Below are 27,770 nucleotides of genomic sequence, written 5' to 3' on the forward strand. Positions count from 1 at the left end.
CTAGGAAGCCTGACAAATCATTGCGTATATGTTTAGATCCTCAGTATTTAAATACTCAAATACAGAGAGAACATATTCAAATCCCGACCCTAGAAGAGATTACAGCTAAATTGAAAGGTAGTAAATTTTTCAGTACATTAGATGCCAATAAAGGATTTTTTCAAATAAGTTTGTCGGAAGACAGTAGAGAGTTGACTACGTTTAACACGCCTTATGGGAGATATTTTTATAATAGATTGCCATTTGGGTTAGCGTACAGTCCAGAAGTGTTTCAAAGAGTGTTCAGTAGTATTTTAGGTAGCATTCCAAATGTAGAAATTTACATAGATGACATACTAATTCATGCACAGACAGAGAGTGAACATGACCAAATTTTAAAGCAAGTGTTTGAAAAAGCAAAAGAGTATGGAATAAAGTTTAACAGAGCAAAGTGTCAATTCAAAAAACAAGAGGTAAAGTATTTAGGGCATGTTCTCACAACAGAAGGAATTAAAGTAGACAGTGATAGAATTAGAGCTATTACAGAAATGAAAGAACCTAGTACTCATAAAGAATTGTTGCGTTTTTTGGGCATGATTAATTATGTGTCAAAATTCATACCCAATGTGTCTGAGGTGACAGCACCTTTGAGACAGTTAAATAAAAAAGATGTACCATTTATCTGGACAGACTCACAACAAAAAGCTTATGATAGATTGAAAGAACTGATATGTAAACCACCAGTGTTAGCATATTATGAAATAGATAGCCTTATAACTTTGAGTGTAGATGCGTCAAAAGATGGATTAGGATGTGTGATTCTACAAAATAATAAACCAGTAGCTTATGGATCTAGGGCATTGACACCGACTGAACAAATGTACAGTCAGATTGAAAAAGAAAGCTTGGCAATTTTATTTGCATGTACTAAGTTCCATCAGTATGTATATGGGCAAGAGTTCATTGTAGAATCGGATCACAAGCCGTTGGTGTCAATTTTTGCCAAACCGCTTAATAAATGCCCAGCTAGATTACAAAAAATGAAAATGGCATTACAACCATATAGTTTCCAGGTAGTATATAAACCAGGTAGAGAATTGTTAGTAGCGGATCACTTGAGTAGGTCATATTTAAATGACACTACACCGACATATGAAACAGATCTAGAGGCTCATGTTGCTATGGTAGTGCAGAGTGTAAGAATAACAGATAGGAAATTACAGGAAATGACAGAAGAAACTAGACAGGATAGAGATTTACAGTGTGTATTAAAATACATATTAAATGGATGGCCCAACAGTAAGAATGATATTGAGAATGAGGCTAAAATATACTATAGTTACAGAGATGAGTTGACAGAATATAAGGGACTGATTTGCAAAGGAAGTCAGATAGTAATACCTAAAAGTAAAAGACCTGAAATCTTGCAGAAAATTCATTATGCACACTTAGGAATTGATAAATGTAAAGCTTTAGCTAGAAAAACAGTATTTTGGCCTAATATGTCAAAAGAAATAGAAGATCTTGTTCAAAATTGTGATGCATGTAAAAGCTTCCAGAAAAATAATAGGAAAGAACCATTAATAAATAAAGAAATCCCTGATAATGCATGGCAAATACTGGCAACAGATATATTTTTTCTCTATGGAGAACCTTATTTGTTAGTGGTGGACTCATACAGTAAGTTTGTTGAAATTGGTAAATTGCAGGATATGAACACTACTACCTTGATTAATTGTTTAAAATCAATACTGGCTAGACATGGAGTATGTGACATATTGTATTCAGACTCAGGCTCTCAATTTACCAGCCATGAATTTAAGAAATTTGCCAATGATTGGACATTTGAGCATAAAATTATTAGTCCAAAGCACCATCAAGGAAATGGATTAGCCGAACGTTATATACAATCTGTAAAGCATATGCTGAAAAAGATGATATACACTAATAGAGACATAAATTTAGGATTGCTTATGTATAGAAATACTCCAGTACATTCCAACTTAACTCCTAGTGAGTTATTATACAAAAGAAAAGTAAAGACAATAATACCTTGTGTAACTGGAAATGATTGTAAAAATGATATTAAGTATAAAAATTCATTGACTGAAAATCAGCAAAAACAAAAGATGTATTATGATCTGAAAACTAGAGCCTTACCGCAGTTGGAAGTAGGAGATAAAGTAAAAATACAAAATGAAAGTAACATCAAGCCCTTACAGAGTGGAATAGTGGTAGGAAAGGCTCAAGGTCCCAGATCATATAATATAAAAAATGAAGATGGAAATATTATAAAAAGGAATAGGTATATGTTAATTAAAGGTGGGACTTATAAAGAAAACAAATTGGACTATGATGACATTGTAATAAATAATGATAAGGTAACAGATTTGCCTAATGATGTAGATATGGCTCATGGTTCTGGAAATGTGTCCAGGTCCAGTTCTTTTAATGATGTTATGCCTATGCCTAGTACTTTCTCAAGGTCTGGTAGACAAATCAAAAGACCAGTTTACCTTAAGGACTATCAATTAGAATAATGTTATTGAATTTAACATGTGACATCCTTTCTAAGTGTTTATGAAAATAATGTTAACGATTAATGTAACTTTTGTGTTTATGGAAAGGAAAGGATGTTATAAGTGTGAATCATACTTAAGCTAATAAGTGTATAGCGGGCTTAAATAGAATTAGATTATCTATGGTACTTGCACAATGGATCTGAAATAAAACTCATGTTGATTTATCACGCTCTTTAATTAATATAATAATCATACATAAAACCTATGATTACTACACAATATATTAACTCTGTTTCGTGCTAGATAAGACCCGATAAGAACGACGATGGGAAACAAGGGTTGACAAAGATAAGAAGTAAGACCCGTTTGAATAAGTACTACAAGTTTTGTAAAGAAATACACGCATGATTATGTGTAATATCTAATAATAGTATCATCATGTGTTAACGGTAATGCACCCAAGCGATGACCTAACACGGAATTAAGGCGTTATTAGCACATCGAGGTGCAAGCTAATTGGATTTGAAGTTTCGTATGACCTTTGTTCTTTTTTGAACTAACAGATTCAATGTTCATTCTTCTCTTTTCGAATGTTAATAATTAAATTTGCTATGGTTATTCACAGGTACATACACAATACACACAACAAAATTTTGTTAAATGTGTTTATTGCGGTACACAGGCACACAATAATTAACACTTTGCTTTCTGCCGTAGCGTAAATGAGGGTTTTCAGAAAAAATGGTGCCATTTACTTTTTTCGAAAAACAATCAACTTTTGGGTTATTTAGACGAGAATCACGAGTATTGAATGAGACAAAGAAAAAGAGTGTCCCCAGTTTTTCATACAAATTTTGGATGTCAGTTTTGTAACGGTCCATACAAAATGTACGTGAAAATGCGTTACAAAACTGAGATTTTTTTTGGGATACTTTATTTTTCTTTTTAAATCGTTAGTCCTCGTGATTCTGAGTAGAAATAACCTAAACTTGATGGATTTTTCGAAATTAAATGGTACACTTTTAAGTGAAAATGCCCAAATATTTACTCTATTGTTAATAGTTAGAATTTACAGCGCGCTATATACATTTTAATTTGTAAAAATGGTTATTGTTTAAGACTGATGGTTAACTACGAGTAGTAAAACTATGTGTGTCTTATTTGAACCTTCTAGTTTACATTGTTGACGATGGAATGTGTCAATAGATCCAATTTTCGTACCATGTACTCGTAAATGGCCGGAAAATGCCGATTTGCAGATATATTGACCTGATCACTGATTATGCTATTATTGGCAACTGTGCCGTATTGCGTAGCCACCAAAACTGATCGTTTGGGGTTCCGGATATCGAATGGTAACAGGTGCAGGTGAACGAAACCATAATAAACTACATACTTACATTTACCGACCGCCACAATATGTAGGGGAGAAATTACATGAGAGGAAGGGCCAGGTTTTGGACAACCACTTAAAAGTTTGGAAGTTCCTGAACGAATTAGCACTGGTTTATATTTTTTCTCAAACATGCAATGAAATGTCGTCGCTCCGGGCGTTATATCAGGCTTCGAAGTATCACGTTTAGGGCGGAGCAACTCCAGAGAACTGTAAAGGAATTTCATACGAAATTGAAGGCCTAGGCCGGGAAGTAATTTTTTTTTAATTCTAATGTAAACATGGGGTCTGTGTCCGTGAACAGGCTAAACAGCCGAATTATATTTTTTTTTTATATTTTTAGTGAACGAATGGTTATCGGACCAAAATATCCGTGTTAACGCCTGTTATACACGAACGTACTGATATTAAGAATACGAATCTGTATGATTCAATGTGTTGATGAATAAATTTAAAATTGTGTCTATACGTAAGTCAGCAGAGACCATAGACAATATTTAAAATCCTCTGCATTTATTTGATTTATAGAAATTGAGATTCTTATTATCAGATTGTGTATAATGGCCCTAATAAGGTCTATTAGAACACCCGCAAAATACAGACGACTTCCGTAAAAAAAACAATTATGGCGGGACTGGAAGGAAAATTAAAAACCTTTTGTTGTGAAGTTGGATTTTTATTATAAAGATTATAAATTTGTTTTTTTTTGAGTGGTGTATTTTTTTATTTTATTGCATGTTTGAGAAAAGCACTATACATGCCTAGCCGTGAAAAGGTCTTGCCGGCTTCGTATCACTATCCGGCCTCCCTACGGTCGGCCGGCTATACCTACTCACCCGGCAAGCCCTTCTTTCCCGGCGTCTGCAGTAATGTACTATTGTGAGGTGAGTTGATGAGAGAAATGGTCAATAATAAAAATTCGAGCTTATTAATTGGTTTAGTAACTAAATGCAAGATGGACTCGTGACCCAAGGGCTATTTTTTTACATAATTTTTTTTTTTACTTATTTTTTTCTCTTTTTGTCATAAAATCAACTCACGATTGGCATTATTATAAGTATTCCCGAAATCTTCTTATATGTGGAAAACATTTTTTAATTTTAGGCACAGTAGTTTCGGAGATAAGGGAACGGGGGAATGCTCAATTTACGTTTAATTTCATAAATAGCTGTAATTTTTTTATCTAAAAATTATACAAATAATCCTGTTTTGAGGTACAGAACCATAAAAAACAAGTGGCTCCTTTCAAGTCGCTATTCTTCTTATTAGTGACATACATATATTCTGCCACTCTTACTCTCAAATAAGGTCAATGTGGCTGATTCCGTCATAGGGACTATTCCGTCCATTAGCGTTTTTCTCGAACAACGAACAAAATTGATAAATTCATCGACCAAGCAGCGATTGCTTTTAGTTTCAGCAATCAACAGCAAATTGTTTTTGTTTTCCTACTATTGAAAATCAAAGAAATATTCGCTCGTGGACGGAATAACCCCCTTGACGGAATTAGTCACATTGACCTTATACTAAAACAAAGGTGTAGGTACATTGTAAACTAAACATTCTTTCGTTGCATATCAACAACTGTAGGTATGACGTTATACCATCGTAATCATAACGAGCTTAAAGCTGTCTCCATATAAAGCGAGAATCGGCATGAAAGGAGAAGCGTGGGCAAGTTTTACCAAATACGGCTCGGGTTGCAGTCTTAAACTCATTTGAATATTATATTAGGTGGAATAAATTTAAATTATGGTGCTTGGACGAGTGAAATTGTGTATTTTGGAGTCGAAAGCAGCTGTTACAGAGTAGAAGGGACCCCGCAGTTCGCTCAGTGCCGTGTTAAGTATAGTAGGTATATAGTTGTTATTAGGTAGATATAGATACTAACCCTAACCCAACCCTGACCTAACACACACCCCCGGACCCGGACTAATCCCAATACGGGCCTAGTTTACCCTCTGGGTTGTAAGGTCAGATGGCAGTCGCTTTCGTAAAAACTAGTGCCCACGCCAATTACTGGGATTAGTTGCCAAGCGGACCCCAGGCTCCCATGAGCCGTGGCAAAATGCCGGGACAACGTGAGGAAGATGATGAGGTAGAGTAGAGGGAGGTAGGTATATTGAAGTGAAAAATATGCTCAAATATACTTATGATGATATAAGAGAGTCTAAAGCGAAAATCTAAATTGATTTATCTGCCTCTCTATTGCTCGAATATGAAAGAGTGATAGAGAGGCGGATAACGGAATTTCAATTTTCACGATGGGCCCTCTGATCGCGGTTCTAATTTAAATGGGCACACCTGCATGCTCAGGTATTTTGACCACCTTGTTTACTCCGATATGTCTCGTAGAGACTAAAGGATTACTCAGACTCACGCTAGAACGGTCCGGGCCGGGACTGAGGCGTTCGACATGTCCTTTTCTATGACGGTTGATCGGTGATCACGTGGTGCTTTCCATAGAAAACGAAGCGCCGGAAGCTCCGGCCCGGCTCCGATCCGGTCTAACGTGAGTCATTCCATAATGTGGAAAAAATATATAACATACCAAATGAAACTTACCTAATTTCTGTAAAATTTAATAAACGCGAATAATTATCCATTTGCCTTATTTTTGCATTCGCATTATTATTTTGCATTTTTATTAGGTACCTGTTTATTTATACCCTCAGATCAAAAATATAGAAAGACTCATAACAAGGAAAGAGAAATCATAATACGAAAGAAAGAAGCAAGAAACAACATAATTAGGTCGATCCCACAACTTATTAGTACCAGGATTTGTTGAGGACGATCCCTAGGGACAGCTGAGTCGCTACCGCTATTTACGCTCACTGACTCAGCGCGGCTTTGTTAGGTACTTTATTCAGTTTCTTTGCTGTTAGATCATTACTAGAGATGGGCCGAATATGGACTTTGCCGAATATTCGGTTGGGCTAAAACTACCTAAACCAGTGAAAGCAAAATTATTCAGGTCCGCGGTCTGTAAGCCTTGACCCTTCTTCTCCCGACCGACCAGGAAATCCAGGAATGTTTTTGAAAAGAAAAGGAAACGTCTCAGACCCGCGCTAACTAGCGGACGTCCTTAAAAAAAATCGTTTATTCGGTAAATATTCGGCAATTCGAACCGAACTATTCGGCCGAATAAGAACATTGAAAAATATGCCGAATATGCGGAATACCGAATAGTTACTGAATATTCGACCCATCTCTAATCATTACGTAATGCTCTTATAATACGGACTTCAATCGCTTGGAGAGTTAAATGAGTCTTATTGGATGGATATTTTTATTTATACAAAAAAAATCGTTTCTTAGTCGGAAGCAAACTTAGCGATTGAGGTGATCATGATAAAACAACTTGTTGTTCAGAGAATAAGAGCGGGTGTAGATAATTTTGATTTTAGTCATTGTTGCTGATGTTTATTGGTAACGAGGTTGACGATTCTTTGTAATACTGAAATAAGGAAAACAATCCAAAGCTCTGACTGAAAAAGGTAGGTAGAGTCTGTGCGGAAAGGGAAGAGTCGTGGAATGTAAGAGAGCCCATATTACATTTCACGACTCTTTCCGCACTCCTTAGGCAGAGACCTAAGAAGAACGACTAATAAGCTATCAGGCATCTTCATTTTATCGTGTACGTAAGTGTAAAAATATGTGTGCACAAATCATCTCAAAAATATGTCCCATAGCTCTTATATGTCAGCATTAAGACCTATGGGACATATCTTTGAGTAAGTTGTCTATACCCATATTTTTACACTTGGCTGTAACTAGATTTTTGGTGCAACTTGTATAAAGAGAATAGGTAGAGTACATTGTTGTTAGTTACTCGGAAATCTTTGGGTTTTTAGGCTAGCGACACGACTAAGAAGTTTATACAAATACAAATTATTTATTTTCAGATAACAAACGTGTGTGTATGTGTGTGTTTTTTGTGTTATGTTTTGTTTATGCTGTTGCCGCTGTTTATATTATTCTCCTATACTGTTCTTATTTTTAATATGGAATTATGGAGGTGTTACATAATAAAGGTACTTCCTCTGACCAGTTTATCCACCAGCTGATCGATTAAAATAAGAGCTAACAGTACCGTACGCGTATTTGCTCTCGAATCCCGTAAGTTGCAATTGAAGGTGCGCGTACGACGCGTAACGGTGCGCGCAAAAACTCGCGCCTCCTTCTACGGTCTTCCTGGTCACTGGTGGGACATGCGATGTTGACGCATCATGGCGCTAACTTGTCAATACCGCAAATCTAAAGGGCTCAGTTATGTTGGAATTATATAGATTGTTCAGTGGAGAGCTGGAAATCCGAAGCTATACCGTAAACCAGGGCAAGCCAAGATGGCAATCATCAAACAAAGGCCAAACGAAAAGAAAAAAAATCATTGATGCTATGAATAGTCACGTGATATAATAGGGCTCATTTAGACGGCGCGCGAACTCGTATACGATTTTAGTTATATTGCGGACCATTGAGGTTCCTACATGAATTGAGCTGACCGATCAAATGACTCAATGTAATGAAACTCGCATGCGAGTTCTCGCACCGTCTAAATTAGCCCTCAAGGTTTACATATAGATTTTGAAATTGTAGTAACTAGACTGATTTAATCCTTATAGCCACATGCACCATCCATGGTTTGCCATTGCCACTAACCGTTAACACAGGGTTAAATTTTTGATGATTTATTGTGACCAATTACATACCTAACTAGTCAGTTTTCCGATGTTTATGAATCTATTTAATATTCCAGAGGCCACAAACAACGCTATAGCTGCAGCGTTATCAGCACAGAGCGGCGGGGAAGTAGCCATCGTCCTCCGACCACATGCCAAAGGAACCAGGAGGGCAGACTTACTGCACGTGAAGGGCGAGGACGATGATTCTGTCTCGCTCTATTACAACAGGAAGAGCCATAAGGGTGAGTGGGACGATTATTGACAATTTTATTTCATAATCACGAGTATAGGGATGAGTATGTGGCGTCTCCTGTGTCACTGTCGTCGTCGTGCCACAATGTTCTAACAGATGGCGTTAGGAAGCTAGAACGCGATTTGATAGAAACCTACATCGCGCTTACGGAGTTTTTAAATCACACTTACTATAAGTACATATACAGGTTGCCCAGTAATTAATGGATAACCTTCTAACCACCGACAGGGCACCTTAGGTTGGTCCAGAAAATGCACTTATAGGTCTAGTAAAAGTTTCGTGGTTTTCGAGATAATCGCACTTTTCTAAAATTGAAGTATGGAGCTAGCCATTAAAAAAGACAGAAAAGTTCGATTATTTCGAAAACCAAGAAACTTTTACTAGACCTATAAGTGCATTTTCTGGACCAGCCTAAGGTGCCCTGTTGGTGGTTAGATGGTTATCCATTAATTACTGGGCACCCTGTATACTCCTTCTGACTATCTCTTAGTGGACTTCGGTCCCCGGGCATAACATCCGCCTGGAGAGAGTACTTACTCTCTATTGCCCTCTCTCTACCTTTCTACAAGTACCTTATTCATGAGATTACAAGGGGGAGGGATAAACATCCTAATAGCCGTACTTGAAATTTCTAAAGTCGATTAATACTTGACGTTCTCGTAGATAATATTGGTAATAGATTCTGATCGCAATATTTCCTTTATATTTCAGTTTCACTAGAGAGCCTATACGGCGGTCACCTGAAGTCGGTGTCCTGGCTTCTAGGCTTAGATACCAAGAGCGTCCTGACTCTTGTAGTGTCTCGGAACCAAGTGAAGCTCCTAGTGGGCTGCAAACCTCTGCATCATCACGCACTGCCAGGGAGATACGACCTGCTGGCGCTGCTTGCTAATGACAAGAGTAGATTGGTGAGTATTATTATGCCCTCCAACATGGTGATCGATCAAAAATCAAAAATCAAGAGTATTTTTATTAAACTATGACGTCATTATCCTCAGATATTTGCAGGCAAAATTATCAAGAAGTAACAGAGTACCAGAGTACCATACTCAGGGCCGGATCTAGGGTAGAGCGAGTGGAGCGCCCGCTCTAGGCGCCGGATGGCAAGGGGGGCGCCAAATGAGAAAAAAAAAGTTTTAAAAGATGCGAGTGTGGCGAGGGGGGGGGGGTTGTAAAATACGCTTGAAAACTTCAACGAAAGGCGCCAAAACCCGATTTCGCTCTACCCTGATCAAGGGCTCGGGCCGGCATTGACCATACTATTCGGTTGTCACACATAGACACAGAATAAGTAATAGTATTATCATACAGAACGGACACTCACCGCCCCGCCCCGATTCGGATTACCTCGGCCGCGACATGAATGTGTGCGTAAGTCGCTCTACTGAGATTCCGTCAGAAACTCAATGACGCGTGTACAGACTTGCCGCGCACACATATAAACGCAAATCATTTTTGATGTATGGCGTGTCCGCCCTGTGACATAGACAAGTCTTTACTCATATGTTTCTTTTCTTCAGTTTCATCTGTGCGTTGTTTATAGTCTAATCTTGCAATTTTTTGATCCACTTCTATATCCACACTTCCTAGAACTTTCATTCTTCATTCTATTATCGTATAAGATTTTAACAACCGCCCGTTTCCATTTATAGTACCACGAAGAAAACGCCCCAGTAGAGATCTACGGCAACCAACGCGCGGCCCTCGACACGCTCAACTGCAACCCCGGCAACCCGCTCGTGAGCGTCGGCAACTCCGACATGGTTGACGTGCGACACTTGGACGACATGCAGGGTGACGACTACAGGGCCAACGCTATCGACAACGGCGTGCTGCCAACCCCGGGCCCGCCGAGGGGGGACATACCGTCCACTGATATAGATTGTGATGGTAAGAGATTTAGTTCAGTTAGATCAATGATTTGTAACTCAAGATAGATTATAGGCGTTCAGTCTTACAGCAATGTCTTCATACAGTATTATGATCCTTAAATGTAAAAGGATTGATTGGGCAGATAAAAAATGTGAATTAAATTTCACTTTTGCTCCATAGTAAATGTATGGAAAAGTTTTTTTTAATTTGTGGCTTTTTAGTACATTATCGAAAGTTGACCCCAAGGAAACTATTGATACTGGATAGGAATGGAATCGATTGGCATACAAAAATAGCATGTGAAAAATAAAAGTTTTCATTTTCTTACAAATTGTATGGGAAAAGTTTTCCTCGATTTGTGGTTTTTCTAGCCGGAAATTTTTTTTTGGTTCCATACAAGCTTTTGATCCTCAATAGGAATGGGATCGATTGGCATAAAAAAAAAGTTTGTCAAAAATGACCTTTTCTCGCACCCTGTATGTTTTTTTCAAAATCTGTAAAAGCCAATCTTCATTAATTTGAAATCGAGGGAAGGTCTTCTAAGACCGTTTTCTCGTAGCAGCACGTAGCTTTTCGGTCTGCCTGAATCGACGGTGCCAACACCATCCTAAACGTTACCAAATTCTTTTCAGATCGTGTGATCCGCCAGCTAGAACTCCTGTCCCAGACGATAAATAAGTTGCGCAACGAGATCGCAGACCAGAAAGGCACCATCGACAGCCTGAACCGACAGCTGCGGGAGTGTTGCCATCGCCAGCCCACACCGGCGATTGAGCGCTGCACCGACTCTTCCTGCTACCGCGGTTAATATATTCTTCATGAAGGATTTGTAGGCTCGTCAACCTTAAATTTTATGTCTGTAGTTGATCTCGGTACTCTTGCATTGCATCAAACCATCCGTCAACGAAGTCCCTTAACCGTAAAAAAAATCTTCTATGCTAGAGCTGCGATGACAGATATATTTAACGCTGTTCAGTTGAGTGCTTGGTGCAACCCGCCCTTAATAGTATGATTAGTTTAGATCTGGATCTAAACTGGCCTGGGCCTATGCCTATGCATCTATATGTAGAGAATGACCTAAGAATATCTATTTTAGTATTTGAAACCATGACACATGGTATTTTGTGTGCGTGTTCATTAATTATCTATTGTCTATCAAGTGCGCAGAAAAAAGGACCAAAATTAACCTATGTGTGGTATTTTTCCAGTAGGTTAAGGGTAGTTAATCGGGAAGATTTAAAAGCCTGAATGTTTCCAATTCAGCGATTCATATACTGCATGTATTTTGAATAAAACCTGAAAAGTAGACGACACCTAGGGTAGTACGACATTAGGCTTCTTGAATCATGCCTATTAGAACTATATTTGTACTTAACTTTTTTAATTTTTGTACCTTTTGAATGTTTGTGTTTTCTTTAGCTTATTTCTCTAGTTCTTATTTCAAATTTATATTCGTGGTTATTGGTTACAGTCGGCTCACAAAAATGTTGAGCAATTTTAAGTAAAAAATTACATGGAGTTCTTACATTGACTATCTCAGGACTGACCTTACGGGAATTATGAATGGGGCCAGTACAGCGGTGTGACAACGCTACAACGCGATTGGTTGATGAGTTCGCATCACGCGCGCGATTGGTCGCAACTAGTTGCGTTAGACTGCACGATTGGCTCGAATTCGTGAGTGACACCGCTGAACTAGTAAGGCCCGTCCCGAGATATACGTCAATGATTTCTTAGTTCAAGATTAACAACTAATGTTCTCAGTTCTGCTCCACATTTTATGAGCCCACTGTAAGGATACAGGTAATCAAGCAACTTACTGTAATTGTGTGGGTGTTATTAAAAAATTCGCTTGTCACAACGCGTTTTATTTCACCTCTACAGAATCTGCCTACAGAGTTACTTTGCCCACGTGAAATTGTTCCGAATAAACGTAAAGTTGCTTGATTAGCCTGAGGGGCTACCACGGAAACCGAAATTCGCAAATTGCGGGGATCTTTCTCTTTTACTCCAATGAAGGCATAATTAGAGTGACAGAGAAGAATGCCCGCAATTTGCGAACTTCGATTTTCGCGGTACGCGCCCTGAGTTCATGAATATGTATACAAATATACCGGTAACTCCGTAGGCAAATTTGAATTTGTCCCTTCAAATTGCGACCTCAAATTGTTTTGGACGCCCTTGATTGAGAGATAATAATTTACTCATGAAAGGTTTGGTAACTAAAGGATGACTCACAGAACGGACCGGGTCCGGGCCGAGGCATCCGACACTTCGTTTTCTATAGAAAGCATCTCGTAATCACTGGTCACTTGTCATAGAAAATGAAGTGTCGGTTGTCTCGGCCCAGGCCCAGGCCGGTCTAGCGTGAGTCATCCTTAAAATGTAGTAGGTATTTAGTTGGCCATATCCTAAAGCATATTAACAGCCGTGATTCTCTACTAGTCCATTATTTAGTATATGTAATCTCATATTTTAGAAAATGTTGACAAAACAAAAATTAAACCTTTTTTAAATTAAATTATTTAACATTGAATAGTTTTACGGTTTAGACTCACTTGTTTTAAGTCAGTTTAAATTCGATTAAATTCGATAAATTATTTAAGGTAAATGTTCCAGTGCTTGATACGCTAAAGCCCAATAGATGACACCCTGCTCTTACCTTTATTGACAAAGTTGACATGAACGGTGACGAGATCTCGGACATCTATACCTTAATGAGTGAGGCCGGATTCGTAGTTAACCTATTAAAAAGAAGAGTGTAAGGATCATTAAGATTATTCTTTGCACGTTTATAACAACAAAGTGAAGTAGGTAAAGATCTCATATGAAAGCTCTGTACTTACAGATCATTTTTATGTGGAGTAGGTTTACCTATATAATATATTTGTAGAATTTTTTTTGGAAGTTTAGAACATGAATTTATTTAGAAATGCAACAAAATACGGCAAAAACATATTTCATAAATTATTTTTTAAATTAAGCCCAACCAAACGAGACTTGATAAAATCGTCATATTAGGGACCATCATTCGACTCGAGAGACCAAAAACCCTCCATATATTATTCGGAGTAATTACGAAAATGGAGTCTAATATGATGAGTGATTTCCGGAACCACCCGACACCATGATAGTTGGGGAGCCGACGATACTAAATGTGTAGGTACTTACTCGAGCGTCGTACAGGCCTATCGGAATCGAAATATTAGATGATAAGAAGAAAAAAAAATATATAAAGTTTTTTTTCCAGCGAGCCGGTAAGCGTCTACAATTTTTTTTAATTTCGGGAGGTTGGTGGAGGGTTAAAAAATCGTTAAGCAGTTTGTGGGTTTGGTCGTTTTTGTCCACGTTAATGCTATATTTTCTCTATAACTTAATATAAAACTTATTTGTAGGCATTTTCTTAATCTGACGAACACAAATTTGACGCCTAATTTTTACATTGTAACCGTCAGATTAAGGAAATGCCTACAAATAATTATCAGATTTAGTAATTTAGCACAATTATAGCGTTAATTTGGACTATTATGACCAAATCCACAATCTGCTTATAATACAATTTGTTGAACCCCCCACCAACCCCCCACCAACCAAGCGCTCAACATAGATGGCTAAAAGGGGTAAAGGCTACACGGGGTAGCAAGATATCACTCATATCTTAATCTGACGCGCTCGAGTAAACACAAAAATCCCCTCTTGGGCTCCCCTACTATATGATGTATTTGATTGAAATGACCCAAATACTCCTAAACTATTTGAATCCTTATTGATTTTACATGTCAGGAGTGGATTGCCGCAACACCGCCACAGGCATCGCTTGCGGGCCGTGCCCGACCGGCATGGAGGGCGACGGGCGCCGCTGCAGGCCCGTCAGCTGCGACAGGCGACCTTGCAGTAATGGTAAGGGATATGTCACAAACGCACCTCGATATTTAGCACAACGCCTAGAGAAGAACACACTGAAAAATGTAGAGGATACTGTTTTGCTGGTATATAATTCAAATCCTTGGAGCGAGGTTTTTAAATAAAATAAAAATAAATAAATAAATAAAGTTTTATTTTCAGGCATCACGTACAGTAGATAGTACACCCATATCAAACTAAATATTAAAACTTAAAACTAAAATAAAAGCAAAGTAAAACAAGTTAAATAGTTAATTGTTACTATTTTTTGTTTCCGTTTTGATGTACTGAAAGCCAGTGAAAGTTTAAATTTTACTTAAATATTGGTGGTGAAAAAAAGCGGCCAAGTGCGAGTCGGACTCGCCCATGAAGGGTTCCGTATTTAGGGGATTTATGACGTATTAAAAAAAACTACTTACTAGATCTCGTTCAAACCAATTTTTGGTGGAAGTTTGCATGGTAATGTACATCATATATTTTTTTTAGTTTTAATCATTCTTTACCACTTTGGAAGTGTCTCTCGCGCTAACTATTCAGTTTAGAAAAAAATGATATTAGAAACCTCAATATCATTTTTGAAGACCTATCCATATACACCACACGAATGGGTTTGATGAAAAAAAAAAATTGAGTTTCAGTTCTAAGTATGGGGAACCCCCAAAATGTATTGTTTTTTTTCTATTTTTGTGTGAATATCTTAATGCGGTTCACAGAATACATCTACTTACCAAGTTTCAACAGTATAGTTCTTATAGTTTCGGAAAAAAGTGGCTGTGACATAGGGACGGACGGACAGACATGATGGTTCCGTTTTTTGCCATTTGGCTACGGAACCCTAAAAAGGGTGGTGGTTGCAATAAGAACGGGACGAAGTAAAAATATCCGTGAATTGCTAACGACTGCATGAATATGCTTTTGATGCTTTACTAACGACTGCATGAATATGCTTTTGATGCTTTACTAACGACTGCATGAATATGCTTTTGATGCTTTACTAACGACTGCATGAATATGCTTTTGATGCTTTACTAACGACTGCATGAATATGCTTTTGATGCTTTACTAACGACTGCATGAATATGCTTTTGACGCTTTACTAACGACTGCATGAATATGCTTTTGATGCTTTACTAACGACTGCATGAATATGCTTTTGATGATTTACTAACGACTGCATGAATATGCTTTTGATGCTTTACTAATTTTTTCGTTTAAGAACCTATAGGTAGGTATTCCATGAATGGAATAAGGTTCAATTTGTATACTTGTAAAGGATGACTCACGTTAGACCGGGCCATCACCTGGCCGGAGCTACCAGCGCCTTGTTTTCTATGGAACGCATCACGCACGAATCACCTGTCATCATTGTCATAGAAAAGTAAGCGCCGGAAGCTCCGGCCCGGACACGGCCCGGTCTAATGTGAGTCATCACTTTTCACTCATGACTAAAAAGTGAAACGCGTAGTTTTGTAACCATTTTAAAATAATTTAGGTGAATATTGCACGGATACGGCGGAAGGTTTCCGGTGCGCTCGGTGTCCAGGTCGTCAGACAAGCGACGGAAGAACTTGCCAAACCGCCTGCAGCTCAAACCCGTGCTTCGGAGGACGTGAGTTATTGAAAGTTATATATTATTTCAATAGGGGGTATTACTGCAATGTTCTGCCGCCAGAGTGCAGCACTAGCACACGTCGTAAACCACAGAGTAACTTATACATACTGTGCCTTGAGCTGTTTTTTGACATGTTTTCCCAGACAATAAAATATGACATACCTATTATAAGAATGTCATCATTATCATCAAGGCCATTTGTTTACGTTTACAAAGGGCCTACCGGGAAACGCGAAAATCTAAACTCTGTTATCTAGGAAGTAAAGAATCGAATGAGCATGTGTGATAGAGAGGTTAGATAACAAAATTTCGACTCTCATTTGCGGTAGACTCTCAGATTGTGACTAATTGTGGTAGTGGCGCCCCCTACGCAGAGTTTCGCGTAATATTCCCTACTGAAAACACAAAGGACAGCTCTAGGTCAAGTCCACTTTGTTTATTTCTAGGAAACTATTTTTATCTAAGTATATTTCCAGGTGTGCGCTGCCAAGATTTACCCGACGGTGGATACCGCTGCGGGCAATGTCCTGCAGGTTTCCATGGCAACGGCGAACAGTGCTACAGGAGATCTTGTTCCCAGATTAAGTGTTTTGAAGGTTAGTTACAAATGGATATGTGCGGAGACTGATCATTCTCATTATTTTATCGGCTGAAGTTGTGTCATGTGCCTAAAAACACCTTATAAAGATTTTCACGAAAGATCGTATCGAAGTCGGAAGATTTATCTGCTAAGGCAGGTCCTTTTTCTTATGATGATCATTATACAAGTGGAAGGTAAGGAAAGAGAGGCAGTTGGTAATGGAAGAATAAAAAGATGCTGAGCTAATAGCACAGACAATCCAACCTCTAGACATAGCATAGTCGCGCTACCCCCTCTGCCACACATACGGTAGCGTTACTCCATCTTCGAGTCAATCCCGTGCCGTGATTGGTCCGTGTCTTTGAACGGACCAATCACGGCTCGGGATTCGCTCACCTCGTCCCCCCGCACCCCCGTATTTTTGGCAGCATCGGTTTCATGAAAGAATTGGCCTAATCTCAGTCTAGAGGTTGGATTGTCAGTGGCTAATAGTAACACAAACACTCGTTGTGTCTACCTGAATTTTAAGACAATCACGAAGAATATTAATAAGATCCACTGACAAGCATAGCGATTCTTGAGTAGAAAACGAAAGGTTTGAGGGCAGTTTCTAAAACTCTCCTATACAAGTGAATTTAATTTTTATTCCATAGGCCACACACCAAATAGTCTTTTACAATACATGGATAAGCTTTTTTCTCTACGTAATGCTTCAGGTTCTATAATTTATCTATTTGTCACAGGAGTTCAATGTCAAGAAACCACCGCCGGCCCCCGCTGCGGGTCCTGCCCCGGCGGTTACGACGGCGATGGCCAGCGCTGCGACCACGTCTGCGACACGCGGAGACCGTGCGGCGAGAGGCGGTGCACCCCTCTTACAGAGAGCCCGTTCTACGAGTGCGAGAGCTGCAGCAGGGGGTATGAGTGGAATGGTAAGTGCTTGAGATACATGACTTGAGATGAGTAATGTTGTTGACTAAGGCGGCCGTGCTCTGGCAACGCAGACGGCCAGTGGTACTAGCACGTCTGTGACACGCGGAGACCGTGTGGTGAGAGGCGGTGCACCCCTCTTACAGAGAGCCCGTTCTACGAGTGCGAGAGCTGCAGCAGGGGGTATGAGTGGAATGGTAAGTGCTTGAGATACATGACTTGAGATGAGTAATGTTGTTGACTAAGGCGGCCGTGCTCTGGCAACGCAGACGGCCAGTGGTACTACCACGTCTGTGACACACGGAGACCGTGTGGCGAGAGGCGGTGCACCCCTCTTACAGAGAGCCCGTTCTACGAGTGCGAGAGTTGCAGCAGGGGGTATGAGTGGAATGGTAAGTGCTTGAGATAAGTAATGTGATTGACTAAGGCGGCCGTGCTCTGGCAACGCAGACGGTCAGTGGTGCTACCACGTCTATGACACACGGAGACCGTGTGGTGAGAGGCGGTGCACCCCTCTTACAGAGAGCCCGTTCTACGAGTGCGAGAGCTGTAGCAGGGGGTATGAGTGGAATGGTAAGTCATGATTTGAGATAAGTAATGTTGTTGACTAAGGCGGTCCTGCTCTGACGGTCAGTGGTGCTAGCACGTCTGCGACACATAGAGACCGTGCGGCGGCGACAGGCGGTGCAAGCGTTTTAGAGAGAGCCCGTTCTATGAGTGCGAGAGCTGCAGCAGAGGATATGAATGGACCATCTCATTTCCACTAAGTCTTTATTTGAGATGAGGGACCGATGGGCGTAACCACAAACGGAACATTTTAGAACTAACGCAACCCTCTCTGTTCGAAGTGTGGTCACTCAACGCTATAATATGTTGCGTTTCGGAGATATCTTCAAAAGACGTATTTACCACAAGATACGCATTTATCTCGGTTGACCTTATTCAAAAATATTTTCAAAAGTTTTGAAAAATGTACTACGTTACAGCTGACAGCCAGCGGTGCGAGAACCTCTGCGACACACGGAGACCGTGTGGCGAGAGACGATGCAGCCCTCTTAGAGAGAGCCCGTTCTACGAGTGCGAGAGCTGCAGCAGGGGGTATGAGTGGAATGGTAAGTCATGACTTGAGATGAGTAATGTTGTTCACTAAGGCGGCCTTGCTTTGGCAACGCAGACGGCCAGGTTGCTACCACGTCTGTGACACGCGGAGACCGTGTGGCGAGAGGCGGTGCACCCCTCTTACAGAAAGCCCGTTCTACGAGTGCGAGAGCTGCAGCAGGGGGTATGAGTGGAATGGTAAGTTCAACTACCAGATCATCCCAATCAAAATCACTTAACCAACATCATCTGATCTCCCATCTATATTGTAACGTCGATGATATTGACCTGACTCATCAGTCAGGTGACCAGTTGTGCAAAAAAAAAATCGTCCATGTTAAGAGTACGCGAAAACAAGAGTAGAATTTAAACATTCACGTATATCTTAGGACTGGCCTTATGGGCAACAAGAATGGGACATGAATGGAGCCAGTACAGCGGTGTGACAACGCTACAACGCGATTGGTCGCAAATACCTAGTTGCATTATAAGTACTGCATGATTGGCTCGAATTCGTGAGTGGCACCGCTGAACTAATAACATTTTAGTGCCTGTAAGGCCCGTCCTGAGATATACGTCTATAAATTTAAATGATAAGTTACCTACCGATGACAACTAATTCTTTCGTACCGTGCTAACTGCTCATCTCTTTTACGTACGTGTTTTGAATAATTATGTTTCCTTTTATCCTGGTAGGTCACTCCTGCGTCGACATGGACGAATGCGATCTGATCCGCCCCTGTGACGAGCTAGTCTCCTGTCGCAACTTCGAAGGTGGCTTCGAATGCGGCCCCTGCCCGTACGGGTACACCGGCAGCCAGGGCTGGAGCGGCGCTGGCGACGAGCGCAGGAACGAACGCTGCGAGGATATAGACGAGTGTGCGGAGGGACGGTCGAATTGTCAGAGGGGGAGGCTGTGTGTTAATACGCCGGTAAGAATAAAGTCTTTTTTCTACTCCCACACTTTTATTTGTGATTTAAAGGGTCGTGCACACCTTTAAAACCCTATCTTATAGTTGTCAAGACAAGTCTTTAGTCTATTCCCCAAAAGAATTTGTGCATACACGCAATATCTTTTTGGCACTTTTACGATACTTCGTGTAATGAGCACTTACAAAATATCGAATAAAATACAGTGTTGCCAATCTTATTTTAAATGTCATCTCTGACAAATAAGTGAACCATAGACATGTTTTTTTTTATTTCATTCATTCATTCGTTCTTTTCCCGCCCGTACCCTCCATTTCTGCTACCTACTTGAATTAAAAATATTTGTTAAATTTACAATTTTATTTAGAAGTAAGTGCTTGGTCGTAGAAAAAGTATTGTATGCAACGTTGTTTAACTGAGTCAAAAAATACTCGTGGCGTCTTTATTAACAATTACTGTTAGGTGAGTACGCCACTCGCCTTTTTTGACCTCTCTTAAACAACGGTTGCATAAAATACTATAATCAACGCTAATGCTATACTTAAAGAACACATTCTTATGAAATAAAGCGTCTTTTAACCTTTTGGACGCCAATGACCGATATATCCGCACCGTGGGTTCAACGCCAAAGACCGATTAATCGGTCATAGACCACAGAGCAACATCGACCTACGTGCGTATACATAATGTTCAACTTCAGTTTTGACACTTCAATGATGTGGCGTCTTAGTGACAGCTTTTGTGTTTGACACGGCGTGGAAGGTTAAAGTTACATGAGTTAAGCTAGCAAGGCGCGGAATATGGATTTAGGAGTGTGGGATGGTTCAACTATCAGAGTATGGCTTGTTGTCAATATGTCGGCGTTGGCCAGTCTACGGGTGTCATTCTGAATCCCTAACAACGTTTATCCTAAAATCACTTGCCCTAACTGGTTTGTCCTAATGGGCACATGCCCTAACGATCAATTGTCATAACGATTATTTTACATAATGTAGGTAAGGTTCTGAAAAATGGTTAGGTTTTAGAACTTGCTGCCACAAAAGTGGGTCAGGTTAGGGTTAGAACTGTGACCCTCGCAAAAAAGAAAATATGCTTAATAACATTAGGATAAGTAATCAATAATTAGGGAAACCAAAATTAGGGTTTTTAGTGTTAGGACAACTGATCATTATGACAAACAATATTAGGGAATGCAAAGATAGGAGAAAAGACTTTAGGGATTCAGATATAGATCCCCAGTCTACATGGTCTTCCAAGAAGGTTAATTAATATACCAGTACACCTAAACAATGTCTTGTATTCTAGGGTTCGTTTACATGCGTGCCATGCGGAGGGAACTACTACGTGAACACAAGCAGTTCGTGCTACGACTCTGATTTCCTCATCCAGCGCTGCGACATCAACTACTGTAGGCAGTTCAACGCTGTTTGCGGCTATGGACAGAAGTGTGTGTGCGCTGTAAGTACTTGCAGTTTTGATTGTTCTAAAAACCGCCCAAGTGCGAGTCGGACTCGCGCACGGAGGGTTCCGCACCATCAACAAAAAATAGAGCAAAACAAGAAAAAAAACGGTCCAAGTTCTGACCCCGCCCGACGTTGCTTAACTTCGGTCAAAAATCACGTTTGTTGTATGGGAGCTCCACTTAAATCTTTATTTTATTCTGTTTTTAGTATTTGTTGTTATAGCGGAAACAGAAATACATCATCTGTGAAAATTTCAACTGTCTAGCTATCACGGTTCGTGAGATACAGCCTGGTGACAGACGGACGGACGGACGGACGGACGGACAGCGGAGTTTTAGTAATAGGGTCCCGTTTTTACCCTTTGGGTACGGAACCCTAAAAACACGCATAGCTGACGGATGTGAGAAGACCGCCAAGTTCAAGTGGGTCTGGCCCGTCACGTCTACCGCAAGCATTCAGAAAGGTTGGCTAGTGGGGCAGACCCAGACGAAGATGACGGGATTACTTTGACGCCTTCCGTAGCAGCTGGCCGGAAAAAGTACAACAGTCATCTAGATCAACAGTCAACAAGAGTCATCTAGATCAAGGAGAAAGACCTTTGCTCAGTAGTGGAATACTCTAACATGCTAAAAAAGCGGTGACATATCTGGGCGTTTTTTTTTGTTGTCTCCTACACTTTTTTTTTCAAATTTGGGATTTTTTATGTTATTTCTACTCAGAATCACGAGCTCTTTCTATCCTAATAGGAGAAAAAAAGTGTCCTAAGTTTTTTATTTCCATTACGTCACCATTTTTCATAGACTTTGTATGGCGGTCGCGGAATGGAAAGATCGAAAAAAGTATGGAAATTTTAGGACACTTTTTTTCTCGTATTAGGATAGAAATAGCTCGTGATTCTGAGTAGAAATAACATAAAAAATCCCAAATTTGAAAAAAAAAGTGTAGGGGACAACAAAAAAAAACGCCCATTTACAGTTCTGATTTTTATTTTCAGATGGGTTACACCGGCAACGGAACCGTCTGCGGACGGGATTCAGACCTGGATGGTTATCCAGACCAACAACTCAACTGCCCGGAGACTCGGTGCAAAGCTGACAACTGTCCAAACGTTGCCAACTCTGGACAAGAGGATGCGGATGGAGATGGCTTAGGAGACTCGTGCGACCCTGACGCGGATGGTGACGGCATTAATAATAATCCGGTAAGTTTCTGCGTAATGCTAGACCTGTATGATTATTTGAACATTTTATTCAACATATTCATGGAATCTACTGAATCTTAGCAGATACTATGCATAACTTGTACTCAAAGGTGTCCCAAAAAAAACGAAAGAGCTACTTGTATGTAGTGGTATTTGTATGATTCCATGTACATATGTATATTTTTTTTAAATCAAATTTCTATTGCACCTTATGTGTATAATTGCATGAATTCTATAGTAATTTTAATTGTATTTTTTTTTACTTATTTTCTCGTAATGCGTGTTAAAGATGTAATTTTTTTTGAAAAGATGTGTCCCGCCGAGTTTGTTGCCGGTCCCATAATGGGATACCCTCCTCCAATTGAGGGGGGATTTCAACATCTAGTTTCTAAGTTTAGATGTAAGTAGACTAACACAATATGGATGTAAAAGTCTGAAATAAACAATTTTTTTTAATCTTCTCGGGGCAGGTGTAGGGTTGGAGCCGGTGTAGCTTTTTTTTTTTTTTTTTATGGACTGTAGGGCGGTGTTGGTGTAGCTTTATTTGACGTTCATAAGCGCATTGTAATTATGCCTACTTGAATAAACTATCTTTTATCTTTATCTTATCTTTAACGCGCCGTCAGAGGCCTCAGAAGTTGTACTCCTTGAAGGAAATCTGAGGGAATAGGGTCCCAAGAAGCGTACTTGTCAGTGACTTTTTTGTGCATTGAGTTTTTCTGTTTGGGCAAGTTTGGGTGAACATTAGTTTTGACAGTGTATTTTCTGAAAAATAATAAATACAGTAAAATTTTATTTATTCCTCGTAGGATAACTGCTGGCTCAAATACAATCCGGATCAGATGAATCGTGACGAAGACCGAAGCGATCAGTTTGGTGACGCCTGTGACAACTGTCCGCGACTGTACAATCCTGACCAGGAAGACACAGACCGCGACGGACTTGGCGATCTATGCGACCCTGACATTGATAACGATGGTAAGAGTAACATAAGATTACGTAATCAATGATTTATAACTCAAGATAGGTTATAGGCGTTCCAAAATTGAAGCGCTTACCTTGTGACAAATTGGACAAGTTGCCTTTAAACGCGGCTGGACAAGCGAGTAAATGTGCACGTGCTAACGCGCTCCCGCACACCGAAAGAGAAAGACACGACCTTGTGTTTAACAACGAGTGTGACAAAGATGGATGGAATGAGAAAATTAATCAAAAATAACAGATTACTTCGTAGGCACAGAAATAAATTATATGGAAGTATGGCAGACTGGGGCCAATATAGTTATCAGAAGGTTAGTAGTATTCAAACGCTTGTTTGTAAGTACAAGAATAGAATAGAATAGCATTTTATTTACAGAAAACACGGTATATATACAAAAATCAAAGAAAGAGACATATTTACAATAGAGTGAGACAGAGATAGTTCCCCGCGCGGGGCGCGCGGAAGAGTGTGCGCGCGCGCGTGCCACTGCGCATGCGCGGCGCGAGTCGCTCTCAATAAAACTGAATTTTGCGCCGGCTGCGGTCCTTTCGCTCGCCGGCCGCCGTGGAGTCAACATCGTCTCGTCGTGCGCCGTGTCTCGCTCCGCTGCTACGCTCTCGCTGGTTGAAGACACGACGAGTCCGACGGGGATGCTGCAGGCTCCGGATATTAAACCGTCCTTCTCAGGACGATATAAAACTGCTCTTTTCAGAGCACGCAAACTGCCCTTCTCAGGGCACGTCCTGTTTCTCTGTTTAATCGCAGAGTTGTCAGTCGATCGCAAACTGTTCTTATCAGAACAATTCTGTGTTTCCGTTAAAACACACGATGTCAATCTAGTGTTCCCACAGGGTTCCCCCTCAAGCGAAGCGTACCGGCAGGCGAATAGTGCGGCCTCGGCGTGTTGTGCTCGTGCTTGTAGGTACTTGTGTGGTCGTGGTTGTGTCTGGTTCATTTCTTCGTTTCAGGATTCCTTTTTTCTGTTGTTGGTTGTTGTTGTTCTGTTGTGATGTCGGTAAACTCGGTGATACAATCGGTTGCGTAGTTTTGTTCGATGTTGTAGCTGTAGGTATACTCGTAGTTGTAGCTGTAGGTATTTTCGTTGCGATCGTAGTTGTAGTTATATTAGGCGTTTTCGTTGAACTCGTAGCTGTAGGTATATTTGTTGCGGTCGTTGAAGTTGTAGGACTTGTAGGTATGTCCGTTGTACTCGTAGTTGTAGGTATTTCTTGCTCGGTGTCGGCGATGATGAAAGCGGGTTTTAGGCGGTCGATCGAAATATTCAACTGGCGATTAGGTAGCTGCAGTGTGAATACTTTGTCGTTGCGTTTTAGTACTCGGTAGGGTCCGTCGTAGGGTGCTTGTAGTGGCTTCTTTACGGCGTCGACTCGTACGAATACTTGTTCGCAGGTTTGAAGGTCGCGGTGGACGAAAATGGGTTTCTTGTTGCCATGCGGGATCATTGCGGTCGGCGTTAGGCTTTGTATGGTCGCTCGTAGTTTTTCGACGAAATCGGAGTCCATGGTGACATCTTCGCGCGTAGGTGTTAATAATTCGCCGGGTAGTCGTACGCTGCAGCCGTAGGTGAGTAGGGCTGGGCTTACACCGGTGTCTGTTCGTAGGGCGGCTCGTAGTCCAAGTAGAACGCTAGGTATTATGTCGATCCATGACCTCTCGATTTGTAGTCTGGCCTTGAGCGCAGCCTTGAGGCTTCTATGGAATCTCTCGCAAATTCCATTCGCCTGAGCATGGTACGGCGTTGTACGGGTTCTTTCGACGCCGAGTAAGCGGGTGAGTGACGCAAATACTCGACTCTCGAATTGCCGTCCTTGGTCGGTCGTGATGGTAGCGGGGCAGCCGAAGCGGGAGATCCAGCCTTCGTATAGAGCTTTAGCGACTTCTTCGGCGGTGATCTCGCATAAAGGTATCGCTTCGGGCCATCTAGTTGAGCGGTCGATCATGGTGAGTAGGTATCGGTGTCCGCTGGCGGTAGTAGGTAGAGGTCCTACGAGATCGATGTGAATGTGTTCGAATCTCGTAGTTGGCGGGAAACTCGAAATAGGGCTTGTGGTGTGTCGTTGAATCTTCGCACGTTGGCAGTGTACGCATACTTTTGCCCATTTGCCTACATCGGCATTTAGTCCGGGCCAAAAGTAGCGTTGAACGACGAGTTTTCGTGACGTTTTGATTCCAGGATGACTTATGTTGTGTACTGCGTTGAAAGCGGCACGGCGATGCTCTTCGGGTACGTAAGGTCGTAAGTGCGGCGTCGATGTTTCGCAGTAGAGTTTGACTGTAGTTCCGGGAATTGTGACTTGTTTCATCGATAGGTTGTCTTGCTGTGCGAGTGATCGGATGGTGTCGCTATCTCGCTCTTGCGCTCTTGATAGTTGTTCGTAGTCGATAGGAGATGGACTTGCGATGGCTTCGATGCGAGATAGGGCGTCTGCAGCGGCGTTTTGCGTTCCGGGTATGTGTCGTATATCAGTAGTAAATTCACTGATATACAACAGCTGACGGGTGCGGCGCGGTGATTCGTTGTTATTGCTGGTTTTGGTGAATGCGTAGGTGAGCGGCTTGTGGTCGGTGAAAATGATAAGTTCTCGGCCTTCGAACATTTTCCGGAAGTGCTTCGTACTCAGGTATATTGCAAGTAGTTCTCGATCGAAGGTACTGTAGCGAGTCTGGGCGTCTGAGAACTTCTTGGAAAAGTAGCCGAGTGGTTGCCACGTGTCGTTGATAAATTGGTTCAGTGAAGCTCCCGCGGCCTTGTCGCTCGCGTCGCTGAATATTGCTAGCGGGGCGTGATGGGAGGGGTGCGCGAGCAAAGCGGCGTTTTGGATGCTCGCTTTGCACGCGTCGAACGCTTCGTCAGCTTCGCCGTCCCAGCTGATTTCGGTCTTGTCGCGCTTCTTCGCATTGTGTAGGTATTTGCAGAGTGGTGCTTGAATTTGTGCGGCGTTTTTTATATTTTCGCGGTAAAAATTCAGCATGCCGAGGAATCTTCGTAGTTCATCGATGTTTTTCGGCTTAGGGTAATCGATGATTGCTTGAACTTTCTCGGTAGGTGGTCGAATGCCGTCTTTGCTGACTTCGTAGCCCAGGAACTTGACCGATGGCTGTCCGAATACGCATTTCGACGGGTTGATTGTGATACCGTAGTCTTCGAGTCTGCTTAGTATGGCGCGTAGATGTTTCTCGTGCGTGGCTTCGTCGGACGATGCGACAAGTAGGTCGTCGACGAATGGGAACACGAAGTCGAGGTCGCGCAGTACTTCGTGAATGAAACGTTGAAACGTCTGTCCGCAGTTTTTGAGTCCGGGGCACATTCTCGGAAATTCGAATAGGCCGAATGGAGTTATGATGGCGCTCTTTTCGACGTCTTGAGCTGCTATTGGTAGTTGTTGGTAGGCGCGGTTGAGATCCAAGGTCGAGAATGTTTGCTTGCCGGCGAGTTGGTAGGTAAAATCACGTATGCGTGGGATTGGGTAGCGGTCGGGCTTAGTGATTGCGTTAAGCCGTCGGTAATCGCCACACACACGTAATTCGCCATTCTTCTTCGGTACGACGTGAAGAGGTGATGCCCAAGGGCTTTTGCTTGGTCTGCATAGGCCCTGTTCCATCATGTTGGCAAATTCTTTCTTCACGAGTTCGTAGCGGTGCGGTGCAATCGGACGTGGTCTGCAGTGAAGTGGTGGTCCGGTTGTTTCGATGAAATGTTCAACGTTGTGTTTCGGGCTGAGCTTCATGGAGGTGAGACGAGTTGTACCAGGGTAGTCGGCAAGTATGTTGTGGTACGATTGTTTCACGTCTATACTGCGCACGGTAGGTATGTTTGCAGTACAGAGTTGTGCGTCCGTATATAGTAGGGTCTTGCCGTCGATCAGTCGTCTCCTGGTGATGTCGACTATGATGTAGTGGTAGGCCAGGAAGTCTGCACCGATGATGGGCTTCGACACTGCAGCGATGATGAACTTCCATCGGAATGGTCTTCGTAGATTGAGATCGAGCTCCAGCGTCTTCTCGCCGTAGGTAGGTATAACTGTATTATTGGCGGCGTACAGTTGGAAAGGTAGAGCTTGCGCCTTCGTGCCGGGTGTTCTTGGTAGGACGGAGATGTTCGCCCCAGTGTCTACCAAGAAGACGAGTTTGGTAGCTCGGTCTCGTACGAAGAGGCGGTGTGATTTGGTGGTAACGCCGGTTTCCGCCGCAGCCAACGTTACGCTAAGTTTTCCGATGTCGGAGTTGCCGGGATTGGTTTGAAACTGCACGGCTGTGCACATTTCTGGGCGTCCATACCAAATCGACGGTGGTAATGGCAGTACGGCATCGGAGAGCTTCTGCGGCTTCGTGGGCTTCGGTCT

The 27,770-nt window shown here is 41.5% G+C and overlaps 1 protein-coding gene across 1 annotated transcript in view; it reads left to right on the forward strand.

Moving 5' to 3' along the window:
* LOC134655110 (cartilage oligomeric matrix protein-like) overlaps positions 1–27,770 on the forward strand; it is a 51,343-nt gene that overhangs the window by 14,467 nt on the left and 9,106 nt on the right. The window contains exons 2-13 of the mRNA XM_063510572.1: positions 8,657–8,824; positions 9,547–9,743; positions 10,488–10,725; positions 11,340–11,510; positions 14,491–14,607; positions 16,103–16,219; positions 16,699–16,818; positions 17,546–17,734; positions 19,527–19,762; positions 21,066–21,218; positions 22,218–22,424; positions 23,234–23,402. Of these exons, the coding sequence (XP_063366642.1) occupies positions 8,657–8,824; positions 9,547–9,743; positions 10,488–10,725; positions 11,340–11,510; positions 14,491–14,607; positions 16,103–16,219; positions 16,699–16,818; positions 17,546–17,734; positions 19,527–19,762; positions 21,066–21,218; positions 22,218–22,424; positions 23,234–23,402 (2,082 nt within the window). The remainder of the gene's footprint in view (positions 1–8,656; positions 8,825–9,546; positions 9,744–10,487; positions 10,726–11,339; positions 11,511–14,490; positions 14,608–16,102; positions 16,220–16,698; positions 16,819–17,545; positions 17,735–19,526; positions 19,763–21,065; positions 21,219–22,217; positions 22,425–23,233; positions 23,403–27,770) is intronic.

Source organism: Cydia amplana, chromosome 16 (assembly GCF_948474715.1).
Source record: "Cydia amplana chromosome 16, ilCydAmpl1.1, whole genome shotgun sequence".
NCBI classification, from domain to species: domain Eukaryota; kingdom Metazoa; phylum Arthropoda; class Insecta; order Lepidoptera; family Tortricidae; genus Cydia; species Cydia amplana.